The 19,372-nt window shown below is 42.0% G+C and overlaps 1 protein-coding gene across 3 annotated transcripts in view; it reads right to left on the bottom strand.

Moving 5' to 3' along the window:
* The window catches only part of NALCN (sodium leak channel, non-selective), a 387,480-nt gene that overhangs the window by 167,762 nt on the left and 200,346 nt on the right, over positions 1-19,372 (bottom strand). For all 3 annotated transcript variants that reach the window (XM_032771366.2, XM_032771357.2, XM_032771375.2), the window contains one exon: positions 6,508-6,639. In XM_032771366.2, coding sequence (XP_032627257.1) covers positions 6,508-6,639 — 132 coding nt within the window. The remainder of the gene's footprint in view (positions 1-6,507; positions 6,640-19,372) is intronic.

Below are 19,372 nucleotides of genomic sequence, written 5' to 3'. Positions count from 1 at the left end.
CAGGCACCAGCAGAGGAAGCATGTGCCTGGGGTGGCACATGCTAAGGGGCGGCATTCCATCCATTCTTGGGGCGGCACAGTCCGAGTGACTTTTTTTCTGTTTTTTTGCTTGGGGCGGCAAAAATGGTAGAGCTGGCCCTGGAAAGAAGCCAAAGAGGAGCCATATGAGATGGCATGCTTCCCTGTAGGTTGCAGGATGCTAATGCTGCTTCACGAAGAGCAAATCTAGGGCCAATACCCAAGACTACCATCTAAGCTGGTTCTGCTGTGCTGCCCTGACTTGGTTGAGGGGAGTGTAGAGCTACCTGTGAACTTAGAGGAGAGTCCTTCTGAGTTGGACCAATGAAGTTAGAAGCCCAGATCTTTGGCCCTTCTCTCCCTTTTCGGGTTCCATATTCTGTTTAATCTTCACTTTGGCAAGAGGGATAGGGACTTTCTCAGAACTGTATTGATACAAGGACATAGATTCATTGCAAAGGACACTGACATGTGAGATGGTAGCAGAAAAAAACTGTTTTAACCCTGTTCATGCCTATAGAGTGTAGGCCACTGCTTTTCAGGATTCTTAATGCTCTTCACTAAGACTTCAATCCTGAAACCTATCATAATGGAGAACACTTCTTCTTTTCTGTCTGTCTTGGTTTTTTCTACAGCACACCCTCCTACTGTCTAACCAATGAACACATATAATTAGATCTTTATGGTGGTGTCCACCATGGAGTTGCTCTTCACCCTTCCCTGGTGCTAGGAAGCTATACTTGGTTGGGGTTTTTGTTTGTTTGTTTCTTTTCTCTCTCACCAGACTGCTTTTGCTGATTCTATAAGGTCAATATATTCAAATTTAAATAACTTTCTGATTATCTCAATCTGACCATGAATACTATTTCTTTTGGTACAATGGGCTGATAAATACATTTGTAATATACCTTAAGCTTTCCAAATAGTTGGGTGTATTGAAATATGTAATAAGTGGAATCTGAGTTTAGAATTTACATCCTTTCTCCCCTCCCCCGCACTGCTTTAACCATTAAGAGCCTCCCTGTTTCTAGAGCTATCTGTCCTCTAGTTTCCATAAAGGAAGCAGGCTTCCTTCCTGTAGCTGAGCATATGAAATATGCCAGGCTAGGCTTGCCTGCTGAATTTAAATAGATTATTCCAAAATTGAACTTTTGAGACTGTATTATCTTAAGGTTTTTAATGAACGTGATAGACTTTCCACTTATCTACAACTTCCTGGTACTATTGCTGGGCATTGGTGAACCTGAAATGCCAAGTGAACTTTGCCAAGTCCTGTCAAAACCTGTGAGAGCTGCTGCCTAGTCAGATACACAAAAGGAAAGAGCGAGAGAGAGCTAGAGAAGAAAGATGGAAAGGGCTTGACTGACAACTGGAGGTGCAGCTCATTTATCTTGTTTGTTTCTTCTGAGTTTTTTGGACATGTTTGGGTGATTATCTCATTGTCCCTATGACGGGGTCTATAAGGCCTTGTCTGCCTGCTGCTGGAGACATTGCAGAGGAGGGCAGCCGTACTGAGTCTGGCCATTAGGCCACTCAGCCCTGACAGGGAGGGCAGCCCTATTGACTCTGGCCACAAGGCCATCATGCAGCCCTGCAAGGGAGGGCAACTTATTTATTGACTCCGGCCATTAGACCATACTGCTCCGAGGCTCTGGATGTAGGCCACTGTGGCTTAGGGTGTAGGCTGTAGTGCCCTTCCCCCATCCCTTAAGTGTGATAGGTGTACCAGCCCCATGACAGGTCACTACATCCCAGATTTTAAAGAGAACCTTTTTAGCATTGAATAATGAAAAAGTAAATATAACATGCATACAGTGCCCTGCACAGAAATACACATGTAGTATGACAATAGACAGCATTATTATTTGTATCACAGTAGTGCTTGGAGGACCTTACCATGATCAGGATACCACTCTGCTAGGCATTGTACTGAAAATTAGAGACAGTCCCTCCCCTCAACAAAACTTACAATCTAAGGCTCTGATCCTGTGTTAATTGCAGGATCAGGGCCTAAACAGACAAAGAAAATATTATTATCCCCATTTATAGACCTGACTAAGGTCACACCAAAATCTGTAGTAGAACTAGGATGCAAACCTAAATCTCCTTAGTCCCAGTCCAGTGCCTTAATCCCAAAACCATTCTCCCTCATATGCATATGTTGTTGTTTTTTCATACGTGGACATATACAGAGAAAATTTTCATTACTAGGACAATCAACGAAACCTGCACCAACTCCAGTGCTGTACATTCTAGTAAAAACACATTTTTTATTCAAAAGCTTGTTTAAAATGCCTGAAGTGAAAGGACTTGACAGCTTCCCTTTAAGACCATTGTTTAAAAATATGAAAATGCCAAGTCACATCAGTTATGTTATTGACTCTGACCTCTGGATTCTGTTTATTGCGTGCTGAACTACAGTGCAGTCTTGAAACGTGCTGCGATTGGGATTTTTGGTACATTCCATATTTATCACTGATTAGTCGGAAATATATTGCTCTGCTATGGGAAGGGGATTCATTTAGGAGGAAAAAATTTTTATCAGCTATAATAATGATGGAAAACTAACATTATTCCACCTTTCTTACAACAATCTTGTAAATATAAAACCTTTGCAAATACAAACTCCTCTCACCCCCCATTTTTAGTAGGTTTATTATGGAAATCATTGAAACCTTGTTAAATAAAATATCATCCTTACAATTTCAATTTTACTGAATAGATAAACACACTTTGGCATAGACACTATCCTAGAGAACGGATCTTGCTGAGGAGTTAAATGTTAGGATTTCTTTGAGTCAATTTAACAGCATTTGTATGTAAAATATAGGGCCATATTGTAACTACTCCAGTGGCTGTGGGCTCCAGACACAGTAAACATAGGGGAACCCAGGGATGTCCAAGGAAAGGAATATTCAACTCTAGAGAGACGCTGCCCTCTTCCATGATGGCTTTGGAGCTGCGTGTCTCCCATTTGTTGATATGGCTCCCTATGGCGCTTTTTTGCCATTGGCCACCATTGTCAGTTTGAAGAGAGGGGACAGAATGAGTTAATGTCTCTAGCTGTACTAACTTTTACTTGTGTGAGCAATGGCTCCAATTCAGGAAAGCATCCCTAATTGGGAAAGGTGATTAGGTATACGTTTAGTGACTTGGACTAAAGGCCATATTTAAAGTTAAGCACATGCCTCTATGCTTTCCGAAACAGGATGGACTTAAGAACAGAGTGGGAAGTGCCAAAAGCCAAGCAGAATTGAACCTTGCAAAAAATGGTAAGTGAGGAAATGGGATACCGGGAGGAAGCACAAGCAGGAGAGTGCAGGAGGGGAGGACTCCTGTCTCAGACCAAGAAAATGGAACAATCAGCGAGTTATCTTAAGTCCCTATACACAAACGCAAGAAGCATGGGAAACAAGCAGGGAGAACTGGAAGTCCTGGCACAATCAAGGAACTATGATGTGATTGGAATAACAGAGACTTGGTGGGATAACTCACATGACTGGAGTACTGTCATGGATGGATATAAACTGTTCAGGAAGGACAGGCAGGGCAGAAAAGGTGGGGGAATTTGCAATTGTATTAAGAGAGCAGTAGGATGCTTCAGAGCTCTGATATGAAACTGCAAAAAAAACTGAGAGTCTCTGGATTAAGTTTTATATGTGAGCAACAAGGGTGATGTCGTGGTGGGAGTCGCTATATGACCACCCAGCACAGGGGATAAGGGGATGAAGGCGTTCTTCCCGGCAACTAGCAGACGTTAACAGACCGCAGGCCCTGGTTTCTCATGGATGACTTTAATCACCTGATATCTCTGAGAGGCAATCATGCAGTTCATCAGACAATCAGGATCGTTTTTGGAAAAGTGTAGGGGACAATTCCCTGTCCAAGTGCCGAGGAACCACTAGGGGCAGAGCTTGTTCTTGACTGCTCGCTCACTAAACAGAGAAGGATTTAGTAGGGAAGCAAAAGTGGATGGCCCGTCTGGGAGGCAGTGACCATTAGATGGTCGAGTTCAGGTCCCTGACACAAGGAAGAACGGAAGCAGCAGAATCGGACCCTGGATTTTAGAAAAGCAAGAGCTGTTGACTCCCTCAGGGAGCTGATGGGCAGGATCCCTGGGAAAATAACATGAAGGGGAAAGAGTCCAGGAGAGCGGCTGTTTTTAAAGAATCATTATTTAAGGTGCGGAAAAAAACATCCCGATGTGTAGAAGAATAAGTAAATCACGGCAGGTGACCTAGCTTGGCTAACAGTGATCCTGCTATCTTAAACACAAAAAAAGAAGCTTACAAGAATTGAAAGATTGACAAAATGATACCAGGGAGGAATAATAAAAATATTGCTCAGGCATGCAGGAGTGAAATCAGGAAGGCCAAATCACACTTGGAGTTGCAGCTAGCAAGAGATGTTAAGAGTAACAAGAAGGGTTTCTTCAGGTATGTTAGCAACAAGAAGAAAGTCAAGGAAAGTGTGGGCCCCTTACTGAATGAGGGAGGCAACGTAATGACAGAGGATGTGGAAAAAGCTAATGTACTCAATGATTTTTTGCCTCTGTCTTCACAAACAAGGTCAGCTCCCAGACTGCTGCACTGGGCAGCACAGTATGGGGACAGGGTGACCAGCCCTCTGTGGAGAAAGAAGTGGTTCGGGACTATTTAGAAAAACTGGACGAGCACAAGTCCATGGCGCTGGATGCGCTGCATCCAAGGGTGCTAAAGGAGTTGGCGGATGTGATTGCAGAGCCATTGGCCATTATCTTTGAAAACTCATGGCGAATGGAGGAGGTCCCGGATGACTGGAAAAAAGGTACTGTAGTGCCCATCTTTAAAAAAGGGAAGGAGAAGGATCCAGGGAACTACAGGCCAGTCAGCCTTACCTCAGTCCCTGGAAAAATCATGGAGCAGGTCCTCAAGGAATCAATTCTGAAGCACTTAGAGGAGAGGAAAGTGATCAGGAACAGTCAGCCTGCCACATTCATCCCACGAAAGGAGCACTAGAGGAGTCCTCCAAGCAGTCAATCAGAGTGGCTGCAGGGGAAGCAGCCATTCAGGGCCCAGGAGGGCCATATAAAAGGAGCTTCAGAGTCAGAGATAGTCAGTTCCTTGTTGGAGCTAGAGGAGTGCAGCTTGTGCTCCTGGCTGGCCAAAGCGAATGGCAGCACCATTGAGTGAAGAAGAGCTCCTCGCTGGCTGCTGGGCCTGAACTTAGATGAGCCTTGAAGTAAGGATGAAGCTTTGGTGAAGTCTGGGGCTGCAGGGAACTGGCCCAGGGAATTGAAAGCAGTGTAGTGCAAGGTTCTGAGGCTTGTGATGTGCAGGAAGTCAGACTAATTGATCATGATGGTCCCTTCTGGCCTTAAAGTCTGAGTCTGCAATGTTAAGCGCTTTCCTAAATTGGGACCAATGATTGCAGACTGACCACTCCCCAGTGCAGGTCCTACCTACTCTGATACCACTATTCCCAGTAAAGGCACAAGACATTTGGCTTTAGGATTGTGGGGTACCAAAGGCTCAGGGATGAGGGTGAACAACGCTGCCTTGACTCCTCTCCACTGTCCACTCTTTCAGGAGGGAGAAGAATTGTTCTTCTTAACCTCTGAAGATAGGACAAGAAGCAATGGGCTTAAATTGCAGCAAAAATGGTTTAGGCTGGGCATTAGGAAAAACTTCCTAACTGTCAGGATGGTTAAGTACTGGAATAAATTGCCTAGAGAGGTTGTGGAATCTCCATCATTGGTAATTTTTAAGACCAGATTGGACAAATGCCTGTCAGGGATGGTCTAGATAATACTTAGTCCTGCAATGAGTGTAGGGGACTGGACTAGATGACCTCTCGAGGTCCCTTCCAGTCTTACGACTCTATGATTCTACAACAGAATGCCAGTAGCATTAAAATATTTATCCAGGCAGCTAAAAAACTGCTCCTTTTCACCCTATCATCATTCCAAGAGCAGAGCCTCAGCCCTCTCCAAAACTCCTATTGAATATTTTTTTCTTCATCATGCCCTCAACGTCACCAAATTCAGGCTATTTTGGGTACTGTTCAGGCTATACTTAAGAAAAAGATTACAGTTAAGTATGTGCTTAAGAGCTTTCCTGAATAGGGATGCTTTCCAGAATAAGGCCTGTATTTTACAAGGTAGGTTTATTTGGTTTGAAATAAAAACAAGCTAAATTCTTCTGTCTGCACTCCTGTTGGTAAAAAAGCAACTTATCAGCCATGCATTGCCTGAAGAGGTTGTATTCAAGCCTCAGTTCATTACCACTGACATTTTGTTTGAGGAAATTACCTTTCAGAAGGCTGGGTTTTTTTTGTTTTGTTTTTTTAAAGGGCTGTCAGCCATTGTCAGAGAGAGGAACTTGAACAATTTGCAAAAAAATCTCAGAATGCTTAAGGGAATAAAGAAATGACAAGTTGCTTGACATTCACATAGTTTGTCTACTTTTTTCATCTTGAAAACTATCTGGATAGCAAGCCCAGTAAACTCACCTCAGCTAGGTAAAATTCATCATGTTGTCTTCTGAAAGTCTCTCCTTTGTAGTAATTACTAGCAGCAACAATGACATCTACTGCCACCATGCTCAGTATGAACATATGAAATATTGATGACCTCATCAGTTTCTGTAGAGGAAAAAACCACAAACAGACAGGTAGTATTTTCTATTAAAGAAGTAAAACTTTATAATTGAAATGATTCATACACAACAATTTATTATATTTTTATAATTACTACTGTCACAATAGTATGTTATGCAAAGCTTCATAAACTAACTGTAAATTACTGTTTATCTTATAGTCAAATATATCATTTTACTCAAACTGGTTTATATGCAATATTATTTTTTTTCAATTATTTCCACATCGACTTTTATAAAAGTTTCATTGTTTACTATTTCCATTGTTTCTAAGATGCTTTTAAAATGCTTCGCTATATTTATTCTAGCCATTTTTCCCTCTGTGAAACATTCTTTATGATTGTAATATAGCTGTAACTGTTTCCTTGTTTAGGTGCCAGCATTATCAATATATGTCAGCATAGCTCAAAGGATACTAGTTACTACAACATGCCTAGAGTGACCAAATGTCCCGATTTTATAGGGACAATCCCGATTTTGGGGTCTTTTTCTTATATAGGCTCCTGTTATTACCCCTCCTCCCCAGTCTCGATTTTTCACATTTGCTGCTGGTCACCTAAACATGCCTAGCAGAGACAGAGCAGATATTCTGTAGTCCCTTTGGGTTAGTCTGTAACCTTGCTCTCTTCCATGAGTAAGGGTGACATAACTTATTCCCCTCTCTCTCTTCTTGGCCAGTTCCTTGCACTTCTCCCCACAACAGGAGCCGCAAGCTGAGAAAGCATGAACATGAGAGTAAGTGGGGGCCCTTACTTCATCTTACTCACCAGTGCAGCTGAATAAGGACTGTGACAATCTAGGTCTTTGCTTTTCAGAAGAATTAGACAGTTTTAATTCCTAGACACTTTCAGATTGATGAAGCAGTAGATTCTGAAGCTGGATTTAGAATGCATAGGGCCTTTCCCCACAACTTTTACAATACTGAAAGTTACAAATTGGACCCAAACTACTTCTCCTAAAAGTTTCAACATGTTTGAGCTAAAGTTAAGAGATTAAAGACAAATGTACTTTAAGAGACCATGTTGCTCAATTCCTGTTGTTTTCAGTGAGAGCTGAAGATGCTTAGTACCTTCCATGATAAATTCCTTCAGTACCAAAAGATGGAATTATGGCTGCAGTTTAGCAATAAATTTATTGCTGCCAATAAAATTCAAATTAAATAGCCAAATATACTGATGTATATATTAAATCACTCACAGACCATTCACATATCCTTGCATGCACAATCACTTGAGCGTGCAGTTGTTACACTATCACTTTTCCCCACAAACTGTGGAATTTATGCTTGTAAAACTTATTTGCACAAACTAGCAACTCATCAATTGTTGACATGTAAATGTTACTGTACATTGTATTAACACAAACAGGTTGATTCAATTTGTCCCCAAATTTGTTTCTAAAAGTAGCCAGTACAGAATTTCAGGTATAAATCCTCACTATATAGAACAAAGCCTGCTAGCCTTCCCTACCGTCTTTTAAAAATGTCACATGACTGGATTTAACGTACTTAAAAAACAGGTGGCCCAAAATCATTCTACAGCTACACTTTTTCCTAAAGCACCCCTGCCTCAGTGTCTCTCTACTTCAGCTCTGGGTCCCTTAAATCCAACCTCCACATCCCTCCTTGGGGATGGATTTATTAAAATAACAAAACCAATCTCAAAATCAAAATCTTCAGCACAGCCAGCCAGTAAAGGGAGTCACAAAAGAGCCAGAGGCTGCATTAAAGCAGGAGCAGCAGGCCGAGGGGACTAGAGCAGAAGCTGGCTGCAAAGGAAAGGCCAGGTAGCTTCAGCCTGAGAGCTGGGACTGAAAGCTGAGAGCTGGATGGGGATAGGGAAGCTGTAGCCATAGCAGGTTGATGGTGCACAGCATAATGCCCAGCAAGCAGGAGGCATGGGGGCAATTGCATGTGCACAGGAGGGAGATGGTGCCAAGAAAATGATACAGCCCCCTTGCTACTTTTATACCCTTGTTCTGGACTGCCACTTGGGGCTGGGTTGGGAACTGTTGGTTTGATCTTTTATTGTCACCAACTTTTTGTGCCTAGATATTTGTGCATTTTAGTTTCTGGCAGTCCAACTAATACAATCCACTACTTACTCAGAATTAGAAAGCGCTAATGGGACCATTAACGGACTATACACCATAGAGTTTAGTGCCTGTGTTGCCCCTTTTCAACTAGAACGGTTTGTCATAGTTTGGAATACTGGGGATGTTCATGCTGGAAGTAGAAATTCCTGGGGTCTGGTATTTTCTTTGTTGCAATCTTGTTTATTTACAAGGAATGTACAAAGTCCCCTGTCTCTGGCCACAGAGGGAAACAAGAACAAAAGGAGCAGTTTTTTAACTTACAGCCCTCAAGACTCCCGAAAAGTTCTCTCTCCAGCATTTTCCAAGATCACACTATGCTTACAGGCTCCTGCTTGGCTTTTTCTCTCTCGTTCTCTCTCTGTACTTGTTGGTTCTCAGTTTTTAGCTATATATTTTGTATACTGGTATATGACTGATGTAATATCATACTATATTAATTTGATTTAATAAATACATGATTAACATATAGACAACATAAATTTAGTGTACCTGAACCAGTTATATATTTTTATACATTTTATGTTAAAATTATATATATATAGATATTTTACAAAATATATGGATACATATACAATAAAGATTTTTTTCAATAACCCATATTTATTTGCCCAGACTTGACCGCTATAGCTAACGTTGCAAAACAGGATCAGTTACAATATCTTGCTTTCATACTCTCTTATCTCTGTGAAAAATTCATCTTCAGGGCAACACAGTCACACATGGGGGCAGATCCAGTTAATGGGCCTGTGGCAATTTCCCCAGATGAACATTTGTTTCTTGGTCTCTGTCCAAATAAGAATTCATTGTGTTTGTACAATTTAGCACTATGGAGGCCTGGTCTATGACTGGTGCTCCTCAGTGCTATCGCGATACAAACCTACTACAAATATAATAATAAATATTATTAATACTATTTAGAAAGTTTGAAAAAAATCCTTTCAGCAGTTTGTGTGTTCAGCAGTATTGGGGGAAAAAGTTCTCAATTTTAAACAAGTTATTGTCACTTTATTTCCCCTGCACAGCTAACTCAAAATTATCTGAACTCTAAAACACAGCATTAAACAGGTTTCCCACACACAAATTTTAAACCAAAATGTTTGGAAAGTTTGGTTTGAAATATTTTGCTCAAAATTTTTTGAGGTAAATTTCAAATGGAACGTCAGTGGCAGTTAGGCACCTGTCACTTCTGTCTTCACATACAGTGTAGTTGTAGCTGTGTCAGTCCTAAAGTATTAGACTGACAAGGTGGGTGAGGTAATATCTTTTATTAGACCAACTTCTGTTGGTTAGAAAGACAAGCTTTCGAGTCACACAGAGCTCTTCTTCAGGTCTGTGAAAGGAATTCCTCTCAGTGTCCAAACAAAACACAAAGTATAACAGATTGTTTAGCACAAGTAGTTAGCACATATTGTAAGGGACCATTCAAGGTAGAAATTATCAGAGGGGTAGCCATGTTAGTCTCGATCTGTAAAAAGCAACAAAGGGTCCTGTGGCACCTTATAGACTAACAGACGTATTGGAGCATAAGGTCCACAGGACCCTTTGTTGCTTTATTCAAGGTATAAGGTGCCACAGGACCCTTTGTTGCTTTATTCAAGCTAGAGTGGCCCATTAAAGTCTCTGCAGTCAGAGGGCAAAAAGAGGGGGTATCTTCATCCTCTTAAAGTCTCTCTGGAACACTCCCACACTAACATCAACTCCCCAGACACCACAGTCAGCTTTAACAATACAAACCTACTGACAACCATACATAAAAAAGGCATGGATCAGCACACCTACCTTCATAGATCCAGCAACCACCCTAAACACACCAAGAAATCTGTTATCGACAGCCAGGCACTCAGATACCACAGAATATTCTTTGAGGAGAAAGTCTGGGATACACACCTTAAAATGGCCTTCACCAAACAAGAACACTCCACCAGAGAAGTAGATCTCATCATGCAATAGGCCACTCAAATAACCTGAGAGAACCTGCTTCAATACAGAAATAAAACCCCCTCTGAAGTGACCACACCTCTAGTTGTCACCCACTGCTCCATCTTGGAACCCATATGGGGTATCATCAAACAACTTCAACGCTACTCAGTGGGGTCCCTATCCTGAAAGAAATCTTTCATGAACCCCCACTTCTGGCCTTTAAACAACCCCTCATCCTCTTCATCAGAAGCAAACTCCCCACAGAACAGGACCCAGCAACTAAAAGTGGCACCAGACCCTGCAAGAACAGATGCAAAACCTGTAGACATATCTCCACTGTTACAATGATCAGCACATCTTTCAAGATTCATGGATCCAGGGGTGAAAGTAGGTCAGTGAAGGCTGGTACAGAGTACTGGTAAGAAGCCAGTACTGACCTGTATGCAGCTGACGGATAGGGGATGGGGTTAAAGTGCTGTCGCAGCAAAGGACCCTCCTTGCTGCCTCTTTTGTCCGCCCCCTCCATCGTCCGCCCTGCTAGAAGGGGGGCAAAAGTGGCAGCTGCCCCAGGGCCAGCTATTTAAAAGGGCCTGGGGCCCCCAGCCACCACCACCACTACTGGCAGCAGCCAGACCCTTGGGTGGGGTGGGCTAGGCAGCATGAATGGGCTGGCTGGGTTTGGCTGACCCCCAACCCTGCCCCTTCTGGGGGCCCAGAGCTGGCCCTCGTACCAGTAAGAGATTAATATAACTTTCACCCCTGCATGGATCCTACACATGCCTATCACAACATGTGGTGTACTTCATTCAGTGCACTAAATGCCCCAATGACAACTATGTGGATGACACCAGACAATCACTATGCTGTCAAATGAACTTTCACAGGAAAATGATAAAGACAAAAACTCTGTATCACCTGTGGGTGAACACTTCTTTCACAAAGCAATCACTCTACATCTGACCTGCCAGTTCTCATCCTCAAAAGGAAACTTCTTACACAACACTTTCATAAGATAAACCTTAAATTCATTGGTCTGTTTGACACAAAAAACCATGAACTGGACAAAGACACTGGATTTATGGTTTACTACAACTATCTGTAACCCACTAACACCCTCTTTTTGTCCTATGACCGCAGAGGTGTTAATCAGCGACTGCACCTTGAATGGTCCCTTACAATATATGCAAACTACTTTTGATTAAAAAATGGTTACTAACCTTTCTGTAACTGTTGTTCTTCGAGATGTGCGCTCCAGTATAGGTGTGCATGTGTCATGTGCACAGTTGCTGGAAGACATTTTTCCCCTAGTGATATCTGTTGTGTCAGTCCACACACTGGTCACTGAGGAAGAATCTGCCATTGGCCCGAACCGCATATTGGCAGGACAAGTCCTTGGGTCTCATCTGTGGGGTGTCTTTGATCTGCTTTAGATCCATTCCCTCATGAGGCATATGATTCTACCTGTGATTTGGAGCCAGAGGACCTGCTTGTAGATGATCAGGGTGGTCCTGTACCCCAGGATGCTGAGTGACCTTGCCTAGATAAGAAGTGGTGTCTCCAAGGAGAGCGATGCTGTGATAAATAATGGACCCTCCATGGGTAGCGTTGTCGTGATGGAGAGCAGCACCCCGACGACAAGCAGTACCATGATTGCGACACCTCAGCAGGAAGCAGCATGGGGACTGTGATCAGTTCCTAGAGTGTGACTGGTGCTGGAAATGAGACCAGTGGTGGGACTGCAACCAGCGTCTAAGTGGGGTGCTTCGTCGCTGTGGTGAGTGTGGTCTCCGTGTTGAATCTCACAATGATGAGCGGAAAGGAGGGCTTGCCCAGGACTGGTGCTTGCCCTGTTGTGGCTGGAACCTGTGGTGTCTGGTTCATCCCCTGCAGGCTTTGTCTCAGGGATGGTAGTGCCAGGAGATTCAAGAGGCTTTGCGCTGTCTCATATACCTCTGGTGTCTATGGTGGTGCCAGGGTCATGTCACCCTCTTGGCTAACCCTATGCGGGGAGTCCCTCGGTGCCGGACTCAAAGATTCCCCTGATGGGGCTGGAGTCAACGGTGCCGGTTGAGTCACCTCCAATCGAGAGTGATCTGCCAAAGATCGCACTCTCTCAACAGTCATTCTTGAGGGCGAACGTCCCCAATCAGACTTCAACCGCTTCTTCAGCGCCGGTGATCGAGATTGGTGCTGTGCCATCGGTGCCGCCTTCCTGGGTGCCAGAGAAGTGTGCCGGTGCCAGAAGGACAGTGCCCGGGAGCCCAAGCCACACTGGGTGTCCTGAACAAACACTAGCACACTCCTGGTAGAGGAGGTGCTTGGTACTGGATCTGGTTGCCGCTCTGAAGAGGGATTGAGTGCCTTCTCCATAAGTACGAACTTCAATTGATTGTCTCTCTCTTTTTTGTCCTCGGTTTGAAGTTCCCACAGATTCAGCATGTATCTTGAATTTGACCCTCTCCCAAGCACTTCAAACAACTCTCGTGAGGGTCACTAACTGGCATCTGCTTGCAGCATGCCCCACTCTGTTTGAAGCCCTGGGACCGAGGCATGCCCCAGGGCTTGAGTAGGAGAGCCCCACAGGGCAGGTGCTTACCAGCTATTAACTACTAACTATCACTCTACTTATGCTAATGAACTATTTACAATTATCTACACTCTATTTACAGGAAGAAGACCACTACAAGAATAACTTGTTGAGCAAGAGATAGAAGCATTCCAGTGACTGCCACAGACAGAAAGAAAGAATGGAGGAGGGGGTGAGCTGGCAGGTGCCAGTACACCACACTATGGAGGCACCACTCCAGGAGGCACCAGAGCCGACCCAATGAATACCCCTAGGGGAAAAAAGTCTTCTAGCAACGGTGCACACAACGCACGCACACCTATATTGGAATGGACATGAGCAACACATCTCGAAGAAGAACTATCTGTTCTACCTTACATTCGCTTTGAGACTGAGTTCCTCTCCCAGATCTGAAGAAGAGCTCTGTGTGGTCAAATGCTCGTCTCTCTCACCAACAGAAGTTGGTCCAATCAAAGATATTAACTCACTGACCTTGATATCTATCTTTGGGAATATCTCCTTATTCATGTTTTAGTAAAGGCCAGCTGGGGTCAGAAAGGCCTGACTCTCAAGAGTTCAGGGCCAGATTTTCAAGTGTTCTATACTCACAATTGCAAAGGCTCAATTTTCAAAAGAGCTCAGGTCCTATTTACTCATCTAAATAAGGAACCCATTTTGAAAAATGTTCAACCCCAGAAGCACCCATTGTGACATTCATAGCCAGATTGTGAAAAAGGGATCAGCACTCAATGTAACGAGCTCTTTTGAAAATTTGGCCACTAATTTTGGGGTGTAAATGATTGCTGAGCTTTTTTGAAAGTCTGGCCCTAAGTCTATGCCCAAGTTTGAAAAAGGAAAAAAACAAAGAAACCAATATTGGTTGCATTGAAGTTAGGGGTCCGACTCATTACTAAGCCATCTACCTATGCTGACATTCAACTATTTATTTATGACCAGCTTCTCAGAAATGCAGCATCTTCTCATGCTTTTGACTTGTGCATGCAAACTCTAATATGTACATATAGTCCTTATTTGCATGTGTGCAGGTAGACTTGTCTCCGTAAAAATCAGATTTGGCACATGCATCAGAGTTTTATATGTTCAAGGTTAGGCACATGAAAGTGTGAGTGTGAAAACTTTTGCATACACATTTTGCTAATCAGTCTCATAGCCAGGAAAAAAAAAGGGGATTTTTCTTTCAATACAGCTGAAATGTTGATGTATGACCTCCAACTTTTGTATTTCCTGCCTTTTTTCTTTTAACTTTAACATTTAATTAACAGTGTTTTATTGTTATAATATTAAGTTCTAATTTTATACTATTTTAGTATATTTTCACTTTTGATTATATCGTTATTATGTATTATATTTGATTTTATATATGTAATATCAAATATATAATCAAAAGTGAAAATATACTATAAACATTACACAATTGGAACTTTCAAATAGATAATCTGTTTAAGCATCTATGATATTTCTTTTTATTGTGCGATAAATAAACAAGCTGTGCTTTTTCCTTTTCTGCCATTGTGTCTCTGAGTTCAATTACTTGCCTGTCATGAGTATTATTCATGTTAAACAGCTTTCCTATTGGCCTCTATAAGCCAGGCCATGCAATACTCCTAGAAGGTCAATCAAATTTTTCTCTCTTACATAACTACTGTGTCTTATTGTATACATTCTGCATCAAAGAATTTTAATTTAGATTTAGACCCTCAAAATGACTGAACTACATGATGACTTAATTGTACAATGCACTCCTTTTGCCCCTCCCTGGTAATATTTGATTGTGAAGGTTACCAGCTGTGTAAGCCATTTGAAGTGAGGTATAAGCGAAATCATACTAAACAACTGAGCTTTTAACGTCACTTTGGATCACCAGATCAGCAGTGTCTCATTTGGATTACAGACTTTTTAGAATGGAAAATGTAGGGTGCAAACTTGAGGGAGACCTATGCCAGTTTTTGTTGTTGCTTAATTTACTGACATTTTCCAGCCCTGGGGTGAGGTTTTTTTGTTGTTTTTTTAAGCTGTTTAGGAATAAGATGAAAGAAATGTTCTGATGTTGTTGCCAGGCAGTTGCATGAGAGAAGAACTGTGTATAATGTCAAACTGGATTTAAGGTTAGCTATACTGAGGCAGTTGCTAGTTCGGTGCCTCGTTGCTGCAATCAGTCATCTACAACAGGGAAAAGATTCCTGCATTTACTGTCAGTTAGTTTTGAAGATAACATCCGGGACAACAATGTTCATTGTCTGGAAGACAAACTGAAGGCTGTGGCCTGCACAATGGATTATATATCCAATATCCCTAAAATCCAATGCTTGACATAACTTTAATAATCTGAACACTCTCAACATTTGGAAACAGATAGGGGAGTTGAGCATCTGCAATGTGATTGCCTTGGCTGATTACATAACAATTTAAACTAGCTGCCATCCCAGGACAGCCACAGCAGTGTGCTCTGGCCTTACCTCCTCCCATACCCTATAAGGAGGAGGGAGTGTGGGTAGCATAAAGCTGGCTTTAGCTCTATATCACTGAGGAATTCCTCTACAACAGGGGAATCAGACATAGCCTTTTTGCACAGCTGCAGCAGCACAGAGGGAACGGAGGCTGGGTCAAGGATCTGCCATCATATGAATTGCAATCTCTGCTTGTAACAAGGAGAGCTAAGGATGGAGTTTCACCCTTGACTCTGCATTGCATTTCTGGGGTTAATTTTTATCTCGACACAGTAACTTATATGAAAATATTTATAATTAATCATTGTTCAAAGTCCTGTCAAACTAAGATTTGGTTGGCTCACTGGATATGGAGCTTTTTACCTAGACAACACCAGTTTGAAACTGGCCAGGTAGGTAGTGTTCAACTTTACTACCTAATGTGTATGTAGAGACCTGTTTAAAATTAGTTGGGTGCTCTGTCCTGTTCCTATCAGGTTGAAATCCAAATTGCCATTGACACAAATTAGCATCTTTGCTGGCAGATTTAGAGGAGAAGCCACAGACTAAATGGACACTGGAGACTAAATTAACATCTAAGCTCTAGAGCTGATCCCCTCTTGGTTAGTGCTTAGTCATGCAGAGAGAACATTTGTTGTATGGATGCTTACACTATTGTTATTCTGTTCCTTTACAGTGCAGAAAGTCAGGACTTCAATGTGTAAGGCTGTCAAACTGATATATCTTTCACAAACACTAAACTGACATGTAAACAGAAGAAACACATCTAACTAAATGCTGTTTGATATTTCAGTGTACAAGTAAGCAGTTTTTCTCCTAACTTTGATACTCACGTACTGTATGTCAGCATGAAAGCTGCACACACTTATGTTTTAGACATTATTTTAGTGTAACATTGCATGAAAAAAATCCTAACCACTTCACACTGGAATGGAACAGAACTGGCAGGCTGTACGTTCTTCTTTCATTTTCTTTATCTTTTTTAATATTGGCCTTAGGTAGCTAGATCTTGCTGAAGGATTCCAAGATGGCTTCCAGACATGGCTGTCAAATAACTTTATAGTGGTTACATGATTGTCACTATTACATTTTTCCACTATCATTGTCATAATGTTCAGGGAGGAGTGGAGGGTTTTTTTTGTTTTGTTTTTGTTTTGTATGAGTCTGCATTGGTTTGCAGGCATTTCTTCGTTTAGATAGAAAAAGATTTTGATTGTTATAATCACTACTTAAATGGCTTTGAAAAATAACAGCTTCCAAATTATAATTCAGACCTAAAAGAGAAACCTATTAATACATGATAATTATAGTTATTTTCAACTAACAAAATGTGGACCTCTGACATTCACTGCCTCTAAATATTTCCTGCAGAATGGATGAAAGAAGTGAAAAGCCAACATATTTGACTTACTCTGTCTCCTGGTGAGGGGCTCAGGCAGCTCAATATCTCCCTTCATTTGATTTCAAGGAAGCAATTCAATATGTTCAGGCTTCTTTGCATTGGGGGTGAAGGGGGCTTCTCTGAGTTCTGGGGTAAAGAGAGGCACAGCTGTGTTGGGAAGGGGCAGATTGAGGGCAGGTGTCTGTGGCATCAATCCACCTAGAAATCTTCAAGGATATTCCTGAGAAAGTTAAATTAACACTTCTCGCATCAGCATTAGTTCCATGACCTTCTATTCCATGCCTTCAACCCCTACTCGGGAGAGAGCATGGGAATGGAAAGGGCCTAGAAAGCTATGGCAGAGCAGTTCGAGAGGAAGCTATAGGGAATGGGAGCCTAGCAGGTACTGTGAATTATCTGTGCCTTTGTGTGCACAACCCCCAAGGTCAGCAGAATGGGTGGCTTCAGGGTGTGGCAGAAACAATGGTATTCCATCTAACTCTGGTCCTCTTTCCCTCTCTAAAGTAGGGGCTGTGGGACCATATCTTCATGAAATATGAAAAACCATAGCTCCATTGACTTCAATGGAGATATAACAAAGTACATCACCTGAAGATCTGGTCCATGATGATTCACCTTTAAAGATTTTCTAACTTTTTGGTATTTTTTTTCATGAAATCAGTGTACTCTACTCTACTCTCACACTTGCTACTTTGATATTTATTAACAGTCTCCTGTCTTTACACATTTGGCTGCTATTAGTTTTTATACTTAGCAAACTATTTATTCCCAAGCAAAGAGACTTCAAGGTATGCTTTTTTTGTTTGTTTATATGACTGGCTTTGAGATACTTAGGAAATGCACATTTGCATAGTTTGGACCCCTCTGTAAAAGCTCCCTGCAAAGCATCATGTTAAAGCCAGGGCCAAAGAAGGCCTGGAATACGAATCTACTATAGTGTGGACCCAATGGTCCCTTGTCCTACAACAGTGCCTAGAGGCTCCTTCATTGATCACCACATGGTACTATGAATAAAAAAAAATAAGAAAATTTCCTAAGTGGAAGAACGGATCTGTTAAAAGATATTTCAGAGCTGAAACTCTCTGGAAATTGAAGACAACTGGAGGAAGTTCAAACAGTGCTTCACTCAATATCTGCTAACTATGAAAATGTATTACAGAAACTGCACTCCACATAAAAATGAGAAATGTGAAAGGTACGTTTTTAATCACAGAGTACAAAATGAAGGTGAAACTATAGAAGATTATCTGACTGAGACTGAACAGCCAATCTTGCAATTTTGAGGGGCAAAAAGTCCTCGATATGAGACTGGACAAGGATTGGAATCCAGAACAAAATGCTCAGAGACAGACTACTGGGAGATCCAGAATCAAACCTTAACAGAGCAATTAGAATTTGCCAAGCCACAGAAGTCATCTCATCCTGAGTAAAGCTTATGGAAGGGGGAGAGTTATCTGATACTGTGGACATGCTTGAGAATCCTAAAAAGTGCAAAAAAAAAAACAAAAACAAAAATAGAGTCCTGAGGCAGAAAGGCATGTGCAGCTCAAAGTCAGAATCCAGTGCAAAAACAGCATGTGGAGCTGCACACGCTGCGGCAACCAACACAAGCCAAGACAATGCTTTGCATTTGGGAAAAGATTCAAGACATGCAGTGGATTACATCCCTCTGCAAGACTTTGCAAGCATGAGCAGAGGATGCATGGCGTGGACAAAGAGGATGATGGCAACACTAGTAGCTGATATGAATTCTTCATCTACTTCTGGGAGCATTCTGTGCCAAAAAATTAAAAATTCTGCAAATTTTATTTGTCAAAATAACACTACATAATCATGCAAATTCCAATTATTTTGGTAATTTATTTCAAAATAACTGTCAGCAAGTATGTCTGCAACAAATACAGACACACACAAAAATTCCCCCAGGGGTAGAGAGTTGAAGAAACCCTTATGACAACCCAGTTCCTGATTCCCTGCTCCCTTCCCGCCCCCAGAGCCTAGATAGGGGGCCTGTTATAAACAGATAGCTAAGGGTTAATGTCTCTTTCACCTGGAAAGGGTTAACAAACAGGGAACAACACCTGACCAGAGGACCAATCAGGAAACAAGATACTTTCAACTCTCAAAGGGAGGGAAGCCTTTGTTTGTGGTTTTTGGGTTTGGCTTTGTTCTCTTGGGGTCCTGGACAGGACTAGAAATGAAATCAGGTCTCTGCCAATCTCCCTGCTACAGTCTCTTATCTATTCAGAATAGTGAGTAAGTAAAAAGG

Source organism: Chelonoidis abingdonii, chromosome 1 (assembly GCF_003597395.2).
Source record: "Chelonoidis abingdonii isolate Lonesome George chromosome 1, CheloAbing_2.0, whole genome shotgun sequence".
In the NCBI taxonomy this organism is placed as follows: domain Eukaryota; kingdom Metazoa; phylum Chordata; order Testudines; family Testudinidae; genus Chelonoidis; species Chelonoidis abingdonii.
This window is presented reverse-complemented; position numbering and strand designations above follow the sequence as displayed.